Source organism: Aquarana catesbeiana, linkage group LG13, assembly GCF_042186555.1.
Source record: "Aquarana catesbeiana isolate 2022-GZ linkage group LG13, ASM4218655v1, whole genome shotgun sequence".
Classification (NCBI taxonomy): Eukaryota; Metazoa; Chordata; class Amphibia; order Anura; family Ranidae; genus Aquarana; species Aquarana catesbeiana.
The window spans coordinates 217,633,496-217,651,756 of NC_133336.1; the positions used below are offsets into that span (position 1 = coordinate 217,633,496).

Below are 18,261 nucleotides of genomic sequence, written 5' to 3' on the forward strand. Positions count from 1 at the left end.
GTTGTATATCTCGTACGTCCCACATGTGTGCCATCTATAAGATGTATTCCTGTGTATGTTTTAATACCGTGATAAGTCATTAGATCCGTGTAGGAGCCTTTGTACGATCCTTGTACCATGCATGTAAGATGATCTGTGCCTGATCAATGTGCAATCTGTGTAGGATCTATGTGTGATCCGTGTAGGATTTATGTCCAATCCGGATAGGATCCGTGTACGATGCATGTACCATGCCTGTAGGATCCGTGTACGATCCATGTATGATCCGTGTAGGATCTATATCCAATCCGGTTAGGAGCCGTGTACGATTCTTGTACCATGCATGTAAGATGATCTGTGCCTGATCAATGTACAATCTGTGTAGGATCTATGTGTGATCCATGTAGGATCTATGTCCAATCCGGATAGGATCCGTGTACGATGCATGTAACATGCCTGTACGATCCATGTACAATTTAGCCATGTTCAATGCCTGTTACGATCTGTTCAACTCTGGGCCGACACTGGGCTCATTTCTGGGTCTCAGTTGTATAATTTGGGGTGATGGGGTCCAGTGTTAGGAGGTACGATGCTCTCTCTCATCTCAGGGGGTCTCAGTTGTGTAATTTGGGGTGATGGGGTCCAGTGTTAGAAGGTCAGTGCTCTCTCTCATCTCGGGGTCTCAGTTGTATAATTTGGGGTGATGGGGTCCAGTGTTAGGAGGTGCGATGCTCTTGCTCATCTCGGGGGTCTCAGTTGTGTAATTTGGGGTGATGGGGTCCAGTGTTAGGAGGTGCGATGCTCTCTCTCATCTCAGGGGGTCTCAGTTGTGTAATTTGGGGTGATGGGGTCCAGTGTTAGGAGGTGCGATGCTCTCTGTCATCTCGGGGTCTCAGTTGTATAATTTGGGGTGATGGGGTCCAGTGTTAGGAGGTACGATGCTCTCGCTCATCTCGGGGTCTCAGTTGTGTAATTTGGGGTGATGGGGTCCAGTGTTAGGAGGTGCGATGCTCTCGCTCATCTCGGGGTCTCTGTTGTATAATTTGGGGTGATGGGGTCCTGTGTTAGGAGGTGCGATGCTCTCTCTCATCTCGGGGTCTCAGTTGTGTAATTTGGGGTGATGGGGTCCAGTGTTAGGAGGTGCGATGCTCTCGCTCATCTCGGGGTCTCTGTTGTATAATTTGGGGTGATGGGGTCCAGTGTTAGGAGGTGCGATGCTCATCTTGGGGTCTCAGTTGTGTAGTTTGGGGTGATGGGGTCCAGTGTTAGGAGGTACGATGCTCTCTCTCATCTCAGGGGGTCTCAGTTGTGTAATTTGGGGTGATGGGGTCCAGTGTTAGGAGGTGCGATGCTCTCTGTCATCTCGGGGTCTCAGTTGTATAATTTGGGGTGATGGGGTCCAGTGTTAGGGGGTACGATGCTCTCTGTCATCTCGGGGTCTCAGTTGTATAATTTGGGGTGATGGGGTCCAGTGTTAGGGGGTACGATGCTCTCTGTCATCTCGGGGTCTCAGTTGTATAATTTGGGGTGATGGGGTCCAGTGTTAGGGGGTACGATGCTCTCTCTCATCTCGGGGTCTCAGTTGTGTAATTTGGGGTGATGGGGTCCAGTGTTAGGAGGTGCGATGCTCTCTCTCATCTCGGGGTCTCAGTTGTGTAATTTGGGGTGATGGGGTCCAGTGTTAGGAGGTGCGATGCTCTCTCTCATCTCGGGGTCTCAGTTGTATAATTTGGGGTGATGGGGTCCAGTGTTAGGAGGTACGATGCTCTCCCTCATCTCGGGGTCTCAGTTGTGTAATTTGGGGTAATGGGGTCCAGTGTTAGGAGGTACGATGCTCTCGCTTATCTCGGGGTCTCAGTTGTGTAATTTGGGGTGATGGGGTCCAGTGTTAGGAGGTACGATGCTCTCTCTCATCTCGGGGTCTCAGTTGTATAATTTGGGGTGATGGGGTCCAGTGTTAGGAGGTGCGATGCTCTCCCTCATCTCGGGGTCTCAGTTGTGTAGTTTGGGGGATAGGGTCCTGTGTTAGGAGGTGCGATGCTCTCTCACATCTCGGGGTCTCAGTTGTATAATTTGGGGGATGGGGTCCAGTGTTTGGAGACGCGATGCTCATCTTGAGGTCTCAGTTGTATAATTTGGGGGATGGGGTCCAGTGTTTGGAGACGCGATGCTCATCTTGAGGTCTCAGTTGTATAATTTGGGGGATGGGGTCCAGTGTTTGGAGACGCGATGCTCATCTTGGGGTCTCAGTTGTATAATTTGGGGGATGGGGTCCAGTGTTTGGAGACGCGATGCTCATCTTGGGGTCTCAGTTGTGTAATTTGGGGGATGGGGTCCAGTGTTTGGAGACGCGATGCTCATCTTGGGGTCTCAGTTGTGTAGTTTGGGGGATGGGGTCCAGTGTTTGGAGATGCGATGCTCATCTTGGGGTCTCAGTTGTATAATTTGGGGGATGGGGTCCAGTGTTTGGAGACGCGATGCTCATCTTGAGGTCTCAGTTGTATAATTTGGGGGATGGGGTCCAGTGTTTGGAGACGCGATGCTCATCTTGGGGTCTCAGTTGTGTAATTTGGGGGATGGGGTCCAGTGTTTGGAGACGCGATGCTCATCTTGGGGTCTCAGTTGTGTAGTTTGGGGGATGGGGTCCAGTGTTTGGAGATGCGATGCTCATCTTGGGGTCTCAGTTGTATAATTTGGGGGATGGGGTCCAGTGTTTGGAGACGCGATGCTCATCTTGGGGTCTCAGTTGTATAATTTGGGGGATGGGGTCCAGTGTTTGGAGACGCGATGCTCATCTTGGGGTCTCAGTTGTGTAGTTTGGGGGATGGGGTCCAGTGTTTGGAGACGCGATGCTTATCTTGGGGTCTCAGTTGTGTAGTTTGGGGGATGGGGTCCAGTGTTTGGAGACGCGATGCTCATCTTGGGGTCTCAGTTGTATAATTTGGGGGATGGGGTCCAGTGTTTGGAGACGCGATGCTCATCTTGGGGTCTCGGTTGTGTAGTTTGGGGGATGGGGTCCAGTGTTTGGAGACGCGATGCTCATCTTGGGGTCTCAGTTGTGTAGTTTGGGGGATGGGGTCCAGTGTTTGGAGACGCGATTCTCTCGCTCATTTCTGGGTTGGCACATCGAGGTGGAGATGAGGGGTCTTCTCCTGCCTCCAGTTTGGGAGAGGAAGAAGGCGGCCCGGTGAGTCTCTGTACAGCCCCAAGCTTCCCCTTTTCTGCACATGATCCAACCATAGTTTTCAGAGCCCCCCGTGTCCTCCTCCAGTCATTCACCTTCTCCACCAGGAGACGTCCAGCAGCTGTGAGAGAGAAAGCTTTACCCCGAGGCCATCAGAATAAGAGAGCGGAGAGCCGGCGCGGCCAATGATTGAATTACAGGGAAGGCGCAGATCCGTTTTATAGAGGAGTGTTGTGCATTGGTGGCGCGGACACGACGCTTGGCACGCTGCCCAGTTTTTCCATGGCAGCGGTTGCTATTATGCAAATTCTGCTCAAGCTTTGAATTCCTCCGTAGGGTTTTTTTTTTTTCCTCCATTTCCCCCCCCCTCCTGTTCTTGGCGTACACAAAACAAGCAGCGGAACGCCGCAGCCACCATCTCCCTCCCTGCCTGCAAAATAAAACAAGGTGCCACGTTTATTTCCATAAATAACTGGCAAACGCCGTCACGTACGGCCGAATCCAGCTGGCTGCCGAATACGGGTGGGTAGGATTCTCCTTCCAGGAAGAGCGATCTGCTCCCCGTTCTTCATCTTATGATTATTCCAACAATCCTTTGTATGGGAGTAGCCAATACGCCATATTTTTACGTTTGGTATGCATGTTCTTCACCCGGATATAACCTTACAATCTAGTTGTATTCAGTGTTTAGAATGTTCCGGTGAGTCTCAGCCGGGCCCATTTCTGGACTTCAGGCCTGTAGATTGGTTAATGGTTGGTAGGAGGATAATATTGGTGTGCATGATGGAGGGTTTGCTCTTCTAAATTACTTTTTGTGTTTTCTCTTCCAGGACTCTTCCAGATCATCTAAGAAGTCTTCGGAGAATCCAAGTACGGACAGTCTGAAGGCCGAGCGTTTACACCTTCGTTCCGAGGAGGAGAAGGTCCCGGCAACAAAGAACTCTTTACCTTTGCACTCGGAAGCGGCTGAGCCCAACAAGGCATCGCCGTCTGGACTTGTCAGTAACAAAGACCCTGACTCAAAGGACAGGGTCCCGGTGAACGGCACAGCCGCCAGCGTTACTGAAAAGCTTGCTCAGCTCATTGCAACATGCCCTCCTTCCAAGTCTTCCAAAATCAGAGCCAAAAAGCAGGCCTCATCCTCCCCGGTCAGCTCGCCCTTGGAGGAACGGGTAATGCCGAAAGATGACTCTCCTGCCACGGAGCGTCTGAGCTCGCTTTCCAAATCCAGGGGCTCGGAGGAAAGAATGAGCAGTCAAACCTCGGAGAGGGGTAATGTACGGCAGGCCAAGGACAGCATTTTGGAAAAGTTCTGTATCAAGAAAGAGGGATCCGCTGGCGAGAGAGATAAATTTAATAACAGGACTTCCATCCCAGTGGAGAAAAGTTCCCTCTCTGAGAAAGGTGTCCCTGATACGGAGATGCCGGAAAAGCTTTGCCCTGTGTATTGCACTTCATTGGACTACCGGAAGGGGGGTGCGTCCGACGCGTCAGCCGCCGTGTCGCCCTTCAGTGCCGTCGGAGAAGGTAATCTACCTTCGCCAGCACCAGCGACGTCTCTGACATCCTCCAGTAGGAGTTCAAATGTGAATTGTCCCCAATCCCCCTCAAGTTCATTGCACTTAACTCCTGACGCAACGCGTGTGGAATGTATTGATGAGCCAAGCGACAAAAGCAAGTTTACATCCGACACTTTACCCGCTGACAGGGCTCATAGAATCCCTCAGAATTCTTTGGACTTATTATCTAATGAAAAGACGAGCAAAGAGGTCAAACGTGTCCCCAGTGGGAATTTAAGGACTTCTTCTGTTCCCCCTGTACCAGAGAAAAAACCCACGCAGAGGGTGGAGCCTGGCAGCCACCGCTCAGACCCGTCTGTCGTCAGCTTTGCAAGTTTACTTAGGAAAAAACAGTTGGTGAAGGTGGGCAGCCTCTCAGAAAAACCGCCTTACGGCAGCCAACATGGCGGCACCAACTCGCAGACTAAACATTTTAAGAAAAGGAAAGGCAAAAAGCCCCGGTGGACGAAAGTGTCCAACAAAACCACCCAGAAAGTATCACCTGAGCATGGTGTGGTAAGGCCGGCGTTGGTGGGAAGTGATCGGTCTCAACGGGGCACACCGGAAAAATCTTCCGGAAAAACCTCAGTTCATGGTCAAGTTTCCAAGTCCTTGTCCAAAGCAAACCTTTCCAATGAAGGAGCCATCAACGAAACGCACAAGCTGTACAGTTCCCATAGGAATTATAGAATGGTTTGTATGTCCACTGATGGCTCCAACGCTTACAAACCTAAGAGAGGGAAGCCTAAAAGTAAGGATATGCCCCATCTGGAGGGTCCCCCTAAAAGAGCACTTAAAATCCCAGCTTTTAAAGTAGCCTCATCACAATCCAAAGAAGAGCAAGGCCCCCCCGTTCTCCAGCCGGAGATCGAGATGTCGTCTCTAAAAACAACCCTTCCCAGACCGGCGTTTCCCAGGAAGAGAGGGAGGCCGAGGAGGGATTCCACTGCGCCCATGCGAACTCCGCCTGTCCTGTCCGTCGCACCTTTTCTGGTGACCGATAATCGCAAGCAAACCGAGTGCGAAAAGGAGAAGCAACAGAACGACGAGCATCTGAACAGCAGGCTCCACACTGACGACGCCACCGCTAATTGCTCAGAGGGGGATAAGAAATCTGTGAAGAAAAATAACGGGCAACTTGTGAAAAATATCATCCGAAAGATAAATAAGATGAAGACTATGAAACGGAAGAAGCTGCTGAGTCAGATTCTCTCTGGCACGGCCGAGCAAAGCTCCAGGGGGAAGACTCCGGTGAAGCTACAAGGTACGGTATCGACCCTCGCTGCCACGTTCACTTCCAAATTGGGTCAGCAAATCAACGTCAGCAAGAAAGGCACAATCTACATGGGCAAGAGGCGAGGCAGGAAGCCCAAGTCAACATCGGAGACCAACAATTCCATCTGCTCTCCGACGTTGGAGAATACCGGCCAGCAGGAGGCTCACTCAATGTTGGGTCAAGTTGTAGCACCTGTCATATCTCCAAACATAACCAGGCCTGAGGTTCTTCCCTCTCCAGCCAGTTCCCTCTCACCTGGAGCCAGCGGTGCCCAGAGCCCCATCAGCAGCGATGCCAGCTTTGTGGAGCCAAGCCCTGTGCCATATCCCCACCCACACTCCAAACAAGGTACCTTCCTTCAGACCCTCGCCATGAGGAAAGCCTCCAAGGACTGTAGACAACTATCACCCCCAACGTTGCTGCCAAACTCTCCTTCCCACTTACATGAGATCACTTCCTTAAAGGAAGCCACGTCTTCCCCCATCAGCGAGTCTCACAGCGACGAGACCATCCCCAGCGACAGCGGCATCGGGACGGACAATAACAGCACGTCGGACCGGGCGGAGAAGTTCTGCGCACAGAAGAAGAGGCGGCATTCCTTCGAACACATTTCCCTCCTTGCGCCTCAGACCTCGCCAGTTCTCAGCAGCCTGAAAGAAAAACACAAGCACAAGTGCAAGCACAGGAGTCATGACTTCCTCACTTGCGACAAACTCAAGAGGCAGAAGCGGAAGCGTAAAAAGAAGTACCCACAGCTGCGTGCCCGGCAAGACCCGGACTTCCTGGCCGAGCTGGAGGAGCTCATAACGCGATTGAGTGAGATCCATGTTTCTCATAGGAGCCACCATTTCATCCCCAGGGATCTGCTCCCTACTATATTCCGCCTCAATTTCAACAGCTTCTACAGCCACCCAACCTTCCCCTTGGATCCTTTGCACTACATCCGGAAACCAGATTTAAAAAAGAAGAGGGGGCGGCCCCCCAAGATGCGGGACTCGATGTCGGAGATGCCGTTCGTCCACAGTCTTGGTTTTCCCCTCTCTAGCACTGGCTTCTACCCTTCATACAGCATGCCTTACTCCCCCTCCCCCATCACCGCTGCCCCTATTGGCTTAAGTTATTATGGACGGTACCCCCCCACTCTGTACCCTCCTCCACCTTCTCCTTCCTTCACCACCCCACTGCACCCCCCTTCCTACATGCATGCGGGCCATTTATTGCTGAACCCCGCCAAATACCATAAGAAGAAACACAAGCTTCTGCGCCAAGAGGCGTTCCTGACCACCAGCCGCACCCCTCTCCTCCCCGTGGGCACCTACCCCAGCGTCCCGCCGGATATGGCCTACGGCTGGATGGTTGAGCACAAGCACCGCCACCGCCACAAACACCGCGAGCACCGATCAGACCCACAGCAGCTTTCCATGGACTCCTTGGCTGGGGTGGGCTCTTCTAGGACGGTTCTGGAGTCATTAAAACGTTACAGGTTGGGGAAGGACAATATTACAGAGCGGTACAAACACAAAGACAAGCACAGGTGTCACTTACCTTGCACTCACCTGTCTCCTCCCAAAGGGCTGCTGAGCAGAGAGGAGCAGTGGGTGCGGAGGGAGGCCCCCGAGTCTGGCCTGCTGGCCCTGGGACTCCAGACTCCATTACAGATCGACTGTTCCAACAGCTCACCCAGTCTGTCCCTCAGCGGCTTCACCTCTAGCTCTGAGCCGGCCAGCAGCGATGAGCACACCAACCTCTTCACAAGTGCAATAGGCAACTGCCGGGGCGCCATGGCTGCCAACCATGCCGGGGGCAAGACGCTAAGCGATGGCCCTGCCTTCTTCACAGACAGCCGATCTGCCAGGAAGGAGGCCGTACCGTCCTCAGCAGGTAAGAAGGTGATGGGATTCTGCATATGAGTGATCGAACGTGTATGGGTGATCAAAAGCGCATGAGTGACTGAATGTATTGAATGGATGGTGGGGTTCCTGGTGTGGGAGACATTGGGGTCAATTCACTATAGATTACCGCATGCGATAACGCGCTAAGGTGACTCATTTGCATAAATTATCACATGCGGTATTGATAAGATGCAGGTTGGGGGTCCGTCCCCCCCCCCCCCCATAGCTGGTTAAGGAGCTGGCTGCTGTGTCCTTAACAACTGATGACTTATCAGCTGACAGCGGGTTTCCCCACTGACAGCTGAATGTAAAAACAAAATACCGGCAATGAAAACATAAAAAAAAATCCATACCAGAACCTTACCCGATCATGTAGCCCAGAAGGCCAGGGAAAGGGGGGGGCGCTCTCCCCCCTCCTGAACCATACCAGGCCACATTCTCTCAACATGGGGGCAGGGGGGGCCCATGTTGATGGAGACAAGGGCCTCTTCCCCACAACCTTGGGTGCCCCCTTTAACATACTGGCATATAGGTGGGGCCAGGATCTCGGGGTCCTCTTATTAAAGGGGGCTTCCAGATTCTGGTAAGCCCCACCGCTTGCAGACCCCCCCAGGCCCTTGTCCCCATCAACATAGGGGGCAGAGCCTATGCGCAAAAGCAACCCCCCCCCCCATGTTGAGGGCATGTGGCCTGGTACAGCCCCCCCCCCCCCCCTTTTCTGACCTGCTGGACTACATGCTCGGATAAGGGCCTGGTATGGATTGGGGGTGGGGTGGGGAACGCTGTTCTTAATTGCCGGCATTTTTGGTTTACATTGAGCTGTCAGTGAGGAAGACCGCTGACAGCTGATGAGTTATCACTTGTTAAAAACGCGACAGCCGGCTTCCCGGCCCGCTCCTTAGCAACCAGCTACTGTACGTTAAATTACCGAATCTTTCAAGCTTGAGTTATTAGGCGCAAAATTCTTAGTGAATTTCACATTGGAAACCAATTTACCACATGCTTTATTTTACCACATTTTTCAGTTGTTATTTATCTCTTAGTGAATGGACTCCGATGTCTCTGTTATGTTGGAATTCTCCGTCTCTCTTCCCGGAGATCGGAGGATGCGGATCACACGGCGGCTGATTAGGGTCTGCAGTCCCTGCGCTGTCCTGGCAGATAAGGGGGGAGGAGCTTTGCGATCTCTGGATGGAATTGTATCTCCAGTCATAGAGGAAGCTGTGACATTGCAGAGAGGAGACACTATAAATAGAAGACCAAAAATATCTCTCAACCCTGACCTTCATCCTGTCCCTACTACTACATCAATGATCAGAGTACCTACCAGGAGGGATCTCCTTTATGACCCACCATGTACATCCCATCCATGAACTTCATCCCATCCCTACTACTACATCAATGCTCAGTCCCTACAAGGAAGGATCTCCTGTATGACCCACCATGTTCATACCATCCATGACCTTCATCCCGTCCCTACTACTACATCAATGATCAGAGTACCTACCAGGAGGGATCCTCATGTAGGATCCACCATGTACATCCCATCCCTGACCTTCATCCCATCCCTACTACTACATCAATGCTCAGTCCCTACAAGGAGGGATCTCCTCTATGACCCACCATGTACATCCCTGACCTTCAGCCTGTCCCTACTTCTACATCAATGATCAGAGTCCCTACCAGGAGGGATCCTCATGTAGGATCTACCATGTACATCCCATCCATGACCTTCATTCCATCCCTACTACTACATCAATTCTTAGTCCCTACAAGGAGGGATCTCCTGTATGACCCGCCATGTACATCTCATCCATGACCTTCATCCCTTCCCTACTACTACATCAATGTTCAGTCCCTACAAGGAGGGATCTCCTGTATGACCCACCATGTACATCCCTGACCTTCTGCCTGTCCCTACTACTACATCAATGATCAGAGTCCCCACAGGGATGGATCTTATTGTATGATCCTCCATGTACATTCAGTCCCTGACCTTCATCCTGTCCCTACAAGGAGGGATCTCCTGTATGACCCACCATGTACATCCATCCCTGACCTTCAGCCTGTTCTTACTACTTCAATAATCAGTCCCTACAAGGAGGGATCTCCTGTATAATCCACCATGTAAATCCCACCCCTGACCTTCAGCATGTCCCTACTACTACAATGATCAGTGCCTACAAGGAGAGATCTCCTGTATGATCCTTCACGTATATCCTGTCCTTACTATTACTACATCAATGATCAGTTCCTACAAGGAGGGATCACCTGTATGACCCACCATGTACATCCCATCCCTTACCCTGAGCCTGTCCCTACTACTACACCAACGATCAGTCCCTACAAGGAGGGATCTCTTGTATGATTCTCAACATATATCCCATCCATGACTTTCATCCTGTCCTTACTACTACATCAATGATCAGAGTCCATACAAGGAGAGATCTCCTGTATGACCCACCATGTACATCCCATCCCTGACCTTCATCCTATCCCTACTACTACATAAATGATCAATCCCTACAAGGAGGGATCTCCTGTATGACCCACCATGTACATCCCATCCCTGACCTTCATCCTATCCCTACTACTGCATAAATGATCAATCCCTACAAGGAGGGATCTCCTGTATGATCCACCACGTACATCCCATCCCTGACCTTCAGCCATACTACCAGACATTTCTTTTAATTAATATAATATTCTGAGCTCCGTGCCGCACTGAGCTGATTGGTTCCTTCGTTATTCTAAACTCCATGCCGCACTGAGCTGATTGGTTCTTCCGTTATTTTCCAGCTTCCCAGGAGCGTAGTCTGAGGACTCCGGACAGTTCCAGTTACAGTCCCTCTAGAAGAAGGACGGCATCGGAGAGCACTTCATGTTCAGGTAATGAAGAAATCTTCTTGGTGTTGGGTGAGGTGTGGAGCTGCCCCGGGCCATACAGCTCCTTCATCTTCTCATCATAGGCCAAGTCCTGATTTTGCCTTTTATATAAAGGGAAGAGTAGTTATGGGGGAACTTCAGACACAGATATCCCACTTGTCATCTCTCCTCCTAGATGATTGGGTTCTGTACAGTATAGAAGTCGGATTGGATTGGTGTGTGGACATCTTAGACATCCTTCCAGTGCTTTGTTCTTGCACATGAGAATATCTCTGTGACCAGATAAGAGGACTCTCTGGCCATCCGGTGTGAGGAGACCTTCTCTGGCCATGCTGTGTGAGGTGACCTTCTTCTCTGGCCATGCTGTGTGAAGTGATCTTCTTCTCTGCCCGTGCTGTGTGAAGTGACCTTCTTCTCTGGCCGTGCTGTGTGAGTTGACCTTCTTCTCTAGCCGTCCGTTGTGAGGTGACCTTCTTCTCTGGCCAACCTGTCTGAGGTGACCTGCTTGTCTGGACGTGCTGTGTGAGGTGATCTTCTCTGGCCGTGCTGTGTGAGGTGACCTTTTCTAGCCGTTCAGTGTGAGATGACCTTCTTCTCTAGCCATCCGGTGTGAGGTGATCTTCTCTGGATAGCCATCCTTTGTGAGGTGACCTTCTTCTCTGGCCGTCTGGTGTGAGGAGACCTTCTTCTCTGGCCGTGCTGTGTGAGTTGACCTTCTTCTTTTCTAGCAGTCCAGTGTGAAATGACTTTCTTCTCTAGCCGTCCGTTGTGAGGTGACTTTCTTCTCGGGCCATCCTGTGTGAGGTGATCTGCTTGTCTGGCCGTGCTGTGTGAGGTGACCTTTTCTAGCCATCCATTGTGAGGTGACCTTCTTCTCTGGCCGTCCGGTGTGAGGAGACCTTCTTCTCTGGCCATGCTGTGTGAAGTGACCTTCTTTGGCCGATCTGTGTGAAGTGACCTTCTTCACTGGTTGTGCTGTGTGAATTGACCTTCTTCTTTGGCCGTCTGGTGTGAGGTGACCTTTTTCTCTGGCCATCCGTTGTGAAGTGACCTGCTTGTCTGGACATGCTGTATGAGGTCACCTTCTTTTCTAGCTGTCCAGTGTGAGATGACCTTCTCTAGCTGTCCGGTGTGAGGTGATTTCTGGATAGCCATCCTTTGTGAGGTGACCTTCCTCTCTCGCCATCCGTTGTGAGGTGACCTTCCTCTCTGGCCGTCCGTTGTGAGGTGACCTTCTTCTCTGGCCGTCCATTGTGAGGTGACCTTCTTCTATGGCTGTCCGATGTGTGGTGACCTTTTTCTTCTCTGGCTGTCCGGAGTAAGATGACCATCTTCTCTGGCCTTCCGCTGTAAGGTTACCTTCTCTGGCTATTCGGTGTGAGGTGACCTTCTCTTTCCATGCTGTGTGAAGTGACCTTCTTCTCTGGCCATGCTGTGTGAAGTGACCTTCTTTGGCCGTGCTGTGTGAAGTGACCTTCTTCTCTGGCCGTATGGTGTGAGGTGACCTTCTTCTCTGGCCATCCGTTGTGAGGTGACCTTCTCTGGCCATCCGTTGTGAGGTGACCTTCTCTGGCCATCTGTTGTGAGGTGACCCTCTCTTTCCATGCTGTGTGAGGTGACCTTCTTCTCTGGCCATGCTGTGTGAAGTGACCTTCTTCTCTGGCCATGCTGTGTGAAGTGACCTTCTTCTCTGGCCGTGCTGTGTGAAGTGACCTTCTTCTCTGGCCGTGCTGTGTGAAGTGACCTTCTTCTCTGGCCGTGCTGTGTGAAGTGACCTTCTTCTCTGGCCGTGCTGTGTGAAGTGACCTTCTTCTCTGGCCGTGCTGTGTGAAGTGACCTTCTTCTTCTCTGGCTGTGCTGTGTGAGTTGACCTTCTTCTTCTCTGGCCGTCTGGTGTGAGGTGATCTTCTTTTCTGGCCATCCGTTGTGAGGTGACCTTCTTCCCTGGCCATCCGTTGTGAGGTGACCTTTTCTGGCCATCCGTTGTGAGGTGACCTTCTCTGGCCATCCATTGTGAGGTGCCCTTCTTCTCTGGCCATCCGTTGTGAGGTGCCCTTCTTCTCTGGCCATCCGTTGTGAGGTGCCCTTCTTCTCTGGCCATCCGTTGTGAGGTGCCCTTCTTCTCTGGCCATCCGTTGTGAGGTGCCCTTCTTCTCTGGCCATCCGTTGTGAGGTGACCTTCTTCTCTGGCCATCCGCTGTGAGGTGACCTTCTTCTCTGGCCATCCTGTGTGAGGTCACCTACTTGTCTGGACGTGCTGTGTGAGGTGATCTTCTTCTCTGGCCGTGCTGTGTGAGGCGACCTTCTTTTCTAGCAGTCCAGTGTGAGGTGACCTTCTTCTCTATTCGTCCGTTGTGAGGTGACCTTCTCCGGCCATCCTGTGTGAGGTGACCTGCTTGTCTGAACGTGCTGTGTGAGGTGATCTTCTCTGGCTGTGCTGTGTGAGGTGACCTTCTTTTCTTGCAGTCCAGTGTGAGATGACTTTCTTCTCTAGCCATTCGTTGTGAGGTGACTTTCTTCTCTGGCCATCCTGTGTGAGGTGACCTGCTTGTCTGGCCGTGCTGTGTGTGGTGATCTTCTCTGGCCGTGCTGTGTGAGGTGACCTTTTCTAGCCGTCCAGTGTGAGATGACCTTCTCTAGCCGTCCGGCGTGAGGTGGTCTTCTCTGGATAGCCATCCTTTATGAGGTGACTTTCTTCTCTGGCCGTCCGTGGTGAGGTGACCTTCTTCTCTGGCCGTCCGTGGTGAGGTGACCTTCTTCTATGGCTGTCCGATGTGAAGTGACCTTCTTCTTCTTCTCTGGCTGTCCGACGAGAGGTGATCTTCTTCTCTGGCCGTCTGGTGTGAGGTGACCTTTTTCTCTGGCCATCCGTTGTGAGGTGACCTGCTTGTCTGGACATGCTGTGTGAGGTCACCTTCTTTTCTAGCTGTCCAGTGTGAGATGACCTTCTTCTCTAGCCGTCCGGTGTGAGGTGATCTTCTCTGGATAGCCATCCTTTGTGAGGTGACCTTCTCTGGCCATCCGTTGTGAGGTGACCTTCTTCTCTGGCTGTCCATTGTGAGGTGACCTTCTTCTATGGCTTTCCGCTGTGAGGTGACCTTCTTCTTCTCTGGCTGTCTGGTGTGAGGGACCTTCTTCTCTGTCCATCCGCTGTAAGGTTACCTTCTCTGGCCATCCGGTGTGAGGTGACCTTCTCCAGCTGTCCGATGGGTGTGAAGTGATCACCTTCTCTGGCCAAGCTGTGTGAGGTGACCTTTTCTGGCCAACCATGTGAGATGATCTTTTTCTCTGACCGTGCTGTGTGAGGTGATCTTCTTCTCAGGCTGTGCTGTGTGAGGTGACCTTCTTCTCTGGCCATCCTGTGTGAGGTGACCTTCTTCTCTGGGCATGCTGTGTGAGGTAATCATGTTCTCTGGCTGTCCAGTGTGAGATGCCCTTCTTCTCTGGCTGTCCAGTTTGAGGTGATCTTCTTCTTTGGCTGTCCTGTGTAAGGTGACCTTTTTCTCTGGCAGTCCAGTGTGAGGTGACCAACTTCTCTGGCCGCCCAGTGTGAGGTGATCGTTTTCTATGGTCGTGCTGTGTGAGGTGACCCTCTTCTCTGGCCATCCGGTGTGAGGTGACCCTCTTCTCTGGCCATCCGGTGTGAGGTGACCTTCTTCTCTGGCCATCCGGTGTGAGGTGACCTTCTTCTCTGGCCATCCGGTGTGAGGTGACCTTCTTCTCTGGCCATCCGGTGTGAGGTGACCTTCTTCTCTGGCCATCCAGTGTGAGGTGACCTTCTTCTCTGGCTATCCGGTATGAGGTGACCTTTTTCTCTGGCCGTCCATTGTGAGGTGACCTTCTCAGGCTGTCCAGTGTGAGGTTAACACCTTCTCCAGCCATCCGGTGTGAGTTGACCTTCTTCTCTAGCTGTCCGGTGTGAGGTGACCTTCTTCTCTGGCCATGATGTAGGAGGTGACGTTCTCCTACGGCCATCTGGTGTGAGGTGACCACCTTCTCCGGCCTTCCGGTGTGAGGTGACCTTTTTCTCTTGCCATCCTGTGTAAGGTGACCTTCTTCTCTGGCCATCAGGTGTGAGGTGACCTTCTTCTCTGGCCGTCTGGTGTGAGGTGACCTTTATTTCTGGCCCTGCTGTATGAGGTGACCTTCTCTGGCTATCCAGTCTGAGGTGATTTTCTTCTCTGGCCATCCAGTGTGGGCTGTCCCGAATATTAACCTTCTCTGGCCATCCCGTGTGAGACTATCTTTTTCTCTGGTAGTCCTGTGTTGGGTCACCTTTTTCTCTGACCGTCCTGTAGGAGCTGTTTCAAATATTAACCTACATCTCTGGCCATCCGGTGTAAGGTGACCTTCTTCTCTGGTCGTGCTGTGTGTGGTGACCTTCTCCCGTAATGAGGTGTCCTCTGGCTTCCTCAAGTCCTCTGTATGTCTCACCTCTGATGTCCGACACTCAGGAGTCAGAAGAAATTAGGTCATCTCCAATGTAACCCAGTGATGATGGGACGTTGGCAGCTGAGGTCTCCATGCACCAACCAAGTCTGATGGTAAAGACAGTCTTTCCCAGTCTGATCATTTGTCTGTACAGATTTGAAGGGCCTGTGATCAGGTTAGAGCAGCGAGCCACGAGCCACTCCTGAAAATGGGCCTCAAATATCATGGAGGGGTCCCACTGGCACAATACTCATGTTTCATTTGCTGCCCCCTAAGAGTTATCCTGCTGGGACTATAGAAGAAAATCTGTTACTTCCAGTTATCAGAAGTGTGAGCATCGCAGTCTTTTACCCCAAGCAGGTGATGGCCATTCAGACACCAGTCTCATGGCTCCTCAGCCATGTGTAAACTCCAAGTTGGGACCTATTTTGGCTCCCAATGGATGACAGGGGGAAGGAGTAAAGAGAAGTATACAATTCAGCACACTTGGCCTGCCTCTGTACAGAGGGCTATGTGTGGAATCCCACCTGTGCTGCTAGAAGGAGGAGGGGCACATTTTACCTGATACCCAGAGTTGGGGGATTGTGGGAGGTACCAGGGCAGGTCAGCATCGCAGTTAAGTATCCTGTGGAGATATCTTCTTTACAGCTACATTGTAGATTTGGAGGGTGTACACAGCATGTAGACCCATTAAAGTGGTACGCTCATTGTCCTGGTCATTATTACTAATCTTTGTTGTCTTCTTCCAGTCATGGGGGTCCCATTACGAAGCCTGCGGCACAGTTCTACAATGGAAGAATCTGTGGATTGTTTGCTGCAGCGCACAGTGGATGACATCCTCCCCTCCTCCGCCCCCTCCTCCTCCAGTCCTGCCAGGGGGCACTGCCGGGAGAAAGGCCAGAGCAGGTCAGACACTTTGCTTGTTTCAGTGCCTGCTATGGAATCTCCTCCAGACGGTCTTAGCTCCTCGTCTGGTCGTCTGCCAAGCCTGAAGAGGAGTGTGGTGGAAGCCATACACAAACAGGCTCGGAGAATGTACAACTACGATACAATCCTGGCCTCTAAGAAGAACCTGGATCACGTCAATAAAATTCTGAAAGCCAAGAAGCTGCAGAGACAGTCCCGGACAGGAAACAATATTGTCAAGAGGAGGCCGGGGAGGCCCAGGAAGTATCCTCCAGACTCCCTACTGACCATGCCACTGGTCAGCCAGCAGGAGAATAGCACTGCCCGATCAGACACCGTGACGGACATTATCGAGGCCGTAGTGCAGGGGGTGACTCTGACCACTGAGCACCGCAAGGGATGGAAAAGGAAGCATCTAGGTGTGGAGAAGCAGATAAGGAAACGTCTGAGGACGTCATTGGATGAAGACCCGGAGAGCAGCACAAGGTATGGCTGATCAGGCCACATGTTCTACATTGATTGGTGGCGTCTTCTAGTCCTCAATATTCCTCTTATATACCATCCAATCATTCCCCTCTCTTCTCTTCCAGTCTTCATCATTCCTCCTATACACCGTCCAATCATTTCCTCTCTTCTCTTCTGGGCTTCATCATTCCTCCTATACACCGTCCAATCATTCCCCTCTCTTCTCTATCAGTCTTCATCATTCCTCCTATACACCGTCCAATCATTTCTTCTCTTCATCATTCCTCCTATACACTGTCCAATCATTCCCCTCTCTTCTCTTCCAGTCTGGCGGAGATCTCTTTCATCGATGACTCTACAGGTCGGGACATTGGCCTGAGTCACCAGGAACGGGTGGAGGCGTTTTCCCGTCGTCTGGCTCCTCTCCTGCAGCGGGAGAAGAAGATTGCACGTCCCCCCAAAAAGAAATACCAGAAGGCTGGACTCTTCTCTGATGTCTATAAAACCACTGAGTGAGTGAAAGGAGGGTTTCTAATGCTGCCCCAATACTGGGGGGGGGGGGCACATTGGGCTCATCCAAAACCAGGAAGTGCACATTTGGCTCATCCGAAACCAGTAAGTGCACATTTGGCTCATCCAAAACCAGGAAGTGCACATTGGGCTCACCCAGAACCAGGAAGTGCACATTGGGCTCATCCAGAACCAGGAAGTGCACATTGGGCTCATCCAGAACCAGGAAGTGCACATTGGGCTCATCCAGAACCAGGAAGTGCACATTGGGCTCATCCAGAACCAGGAAGTGCACATTGGGCTCATCCAGAACCAGGAAGTGCACATTGGGCTCATCCAGAACCAGGAAGTGCACATTGGGCTCATCCAGAACCAGGAAGTGCACATTGGGCTCATCCAGAACCAGGAAGTGCACATTGGGCTCATCCAGAACCAGGAAGTGCACATTGGGCTCATCCAGAACCAGGAAGTGCACATTGGGCTCATCCAGAACCAGGAAGTGCACATTGGGCTCATCCAGAACCAGGAAGTGCACATTGGGCTCATCCAGAACCAGGAAGTGCACATTGGGCTCATCCAGAACCAGGAAGTGCACATTGGGCTCATCCAGAACCAGGAAGTGCACATTGGGCTCATCCAGAACCAGGAAGTGCACATTTAGCTGACCCAGACCCAGGGGGGCACATTTTGCTGTTCCAGGACTGGAGGTTACATTGTGTTGAGCCACAGTCGGGTTGTGCACTGTTGGTGTTGTCAAGAAAAAAGGGGGTGTAAACATGGTGCTGACCTGGAACCAGGGCGTACGCTGTGCTGTCCAGGACTGGGGGGGGGGGGTCTATACTGTACGCACGGTATCCTCTCCTCCCCTCTGCGGTTCTGGGTAGGGGCGGTTGGGTGGTCTGGGTGGGGGTGGTCTGGGTCTGCGGTGATCTCACGCTGTATCCTCTCCTGTCTGCGGTTCAGGCTAGGGATGGTCTGGGTAGTGGTGGTCTGGGTCTTTGGTGATCTCAGGCTGTATCCTCTCCTCCTGTCTGCAGCTCTGGGTAGGGATGGTCTGGGTAGGGGTGATCTGAGCCTGTGGTGATCTCGCGCTGTATCCTCTCCTCCTGTCTGCGGTTCTGGGTAGTGGTGGGTAGGGGTGATCTGGGTAGGGGGCAGTTCTGGGTAGGGGGT

The 18,261-nt window shown here is 51.9% G+C and overlaps 1 protein-coding gene across 2 annotated transcripts in view; it reads left to right on the top strand.

The window, feature by feature from the left end:
• ASH1L (ASH1 like histone lysine methyltransferase) overlaps positions 1–18,261 on the top strand; it is a 120,933-nt gene that overhangs the window by 41,977 nt on the left and 60,695 nt on the right. For both annotated transcript variants that reach the window (XM_073608816.1, XM_073608817.1), the window contains exons 3-6: positions 3,994–7,879; positions 10,690–10,779; positions 15,957–16,599; positions 16,905–17,090. In XM_073608816.1, the coding sequence (XP_073464917.1) occupies positions 3,994–7,879; positions 10,690–10,779; positions 15,957–16,599; positions 16,905–17,090 (4,805 nt within the window). The remainder of the gene's footprint in view (positions 1–3,993; positions 7,880–10,689; positions 10,780–15,956; positions 16,600–16,904; positions 17,091–18,261) is intronic.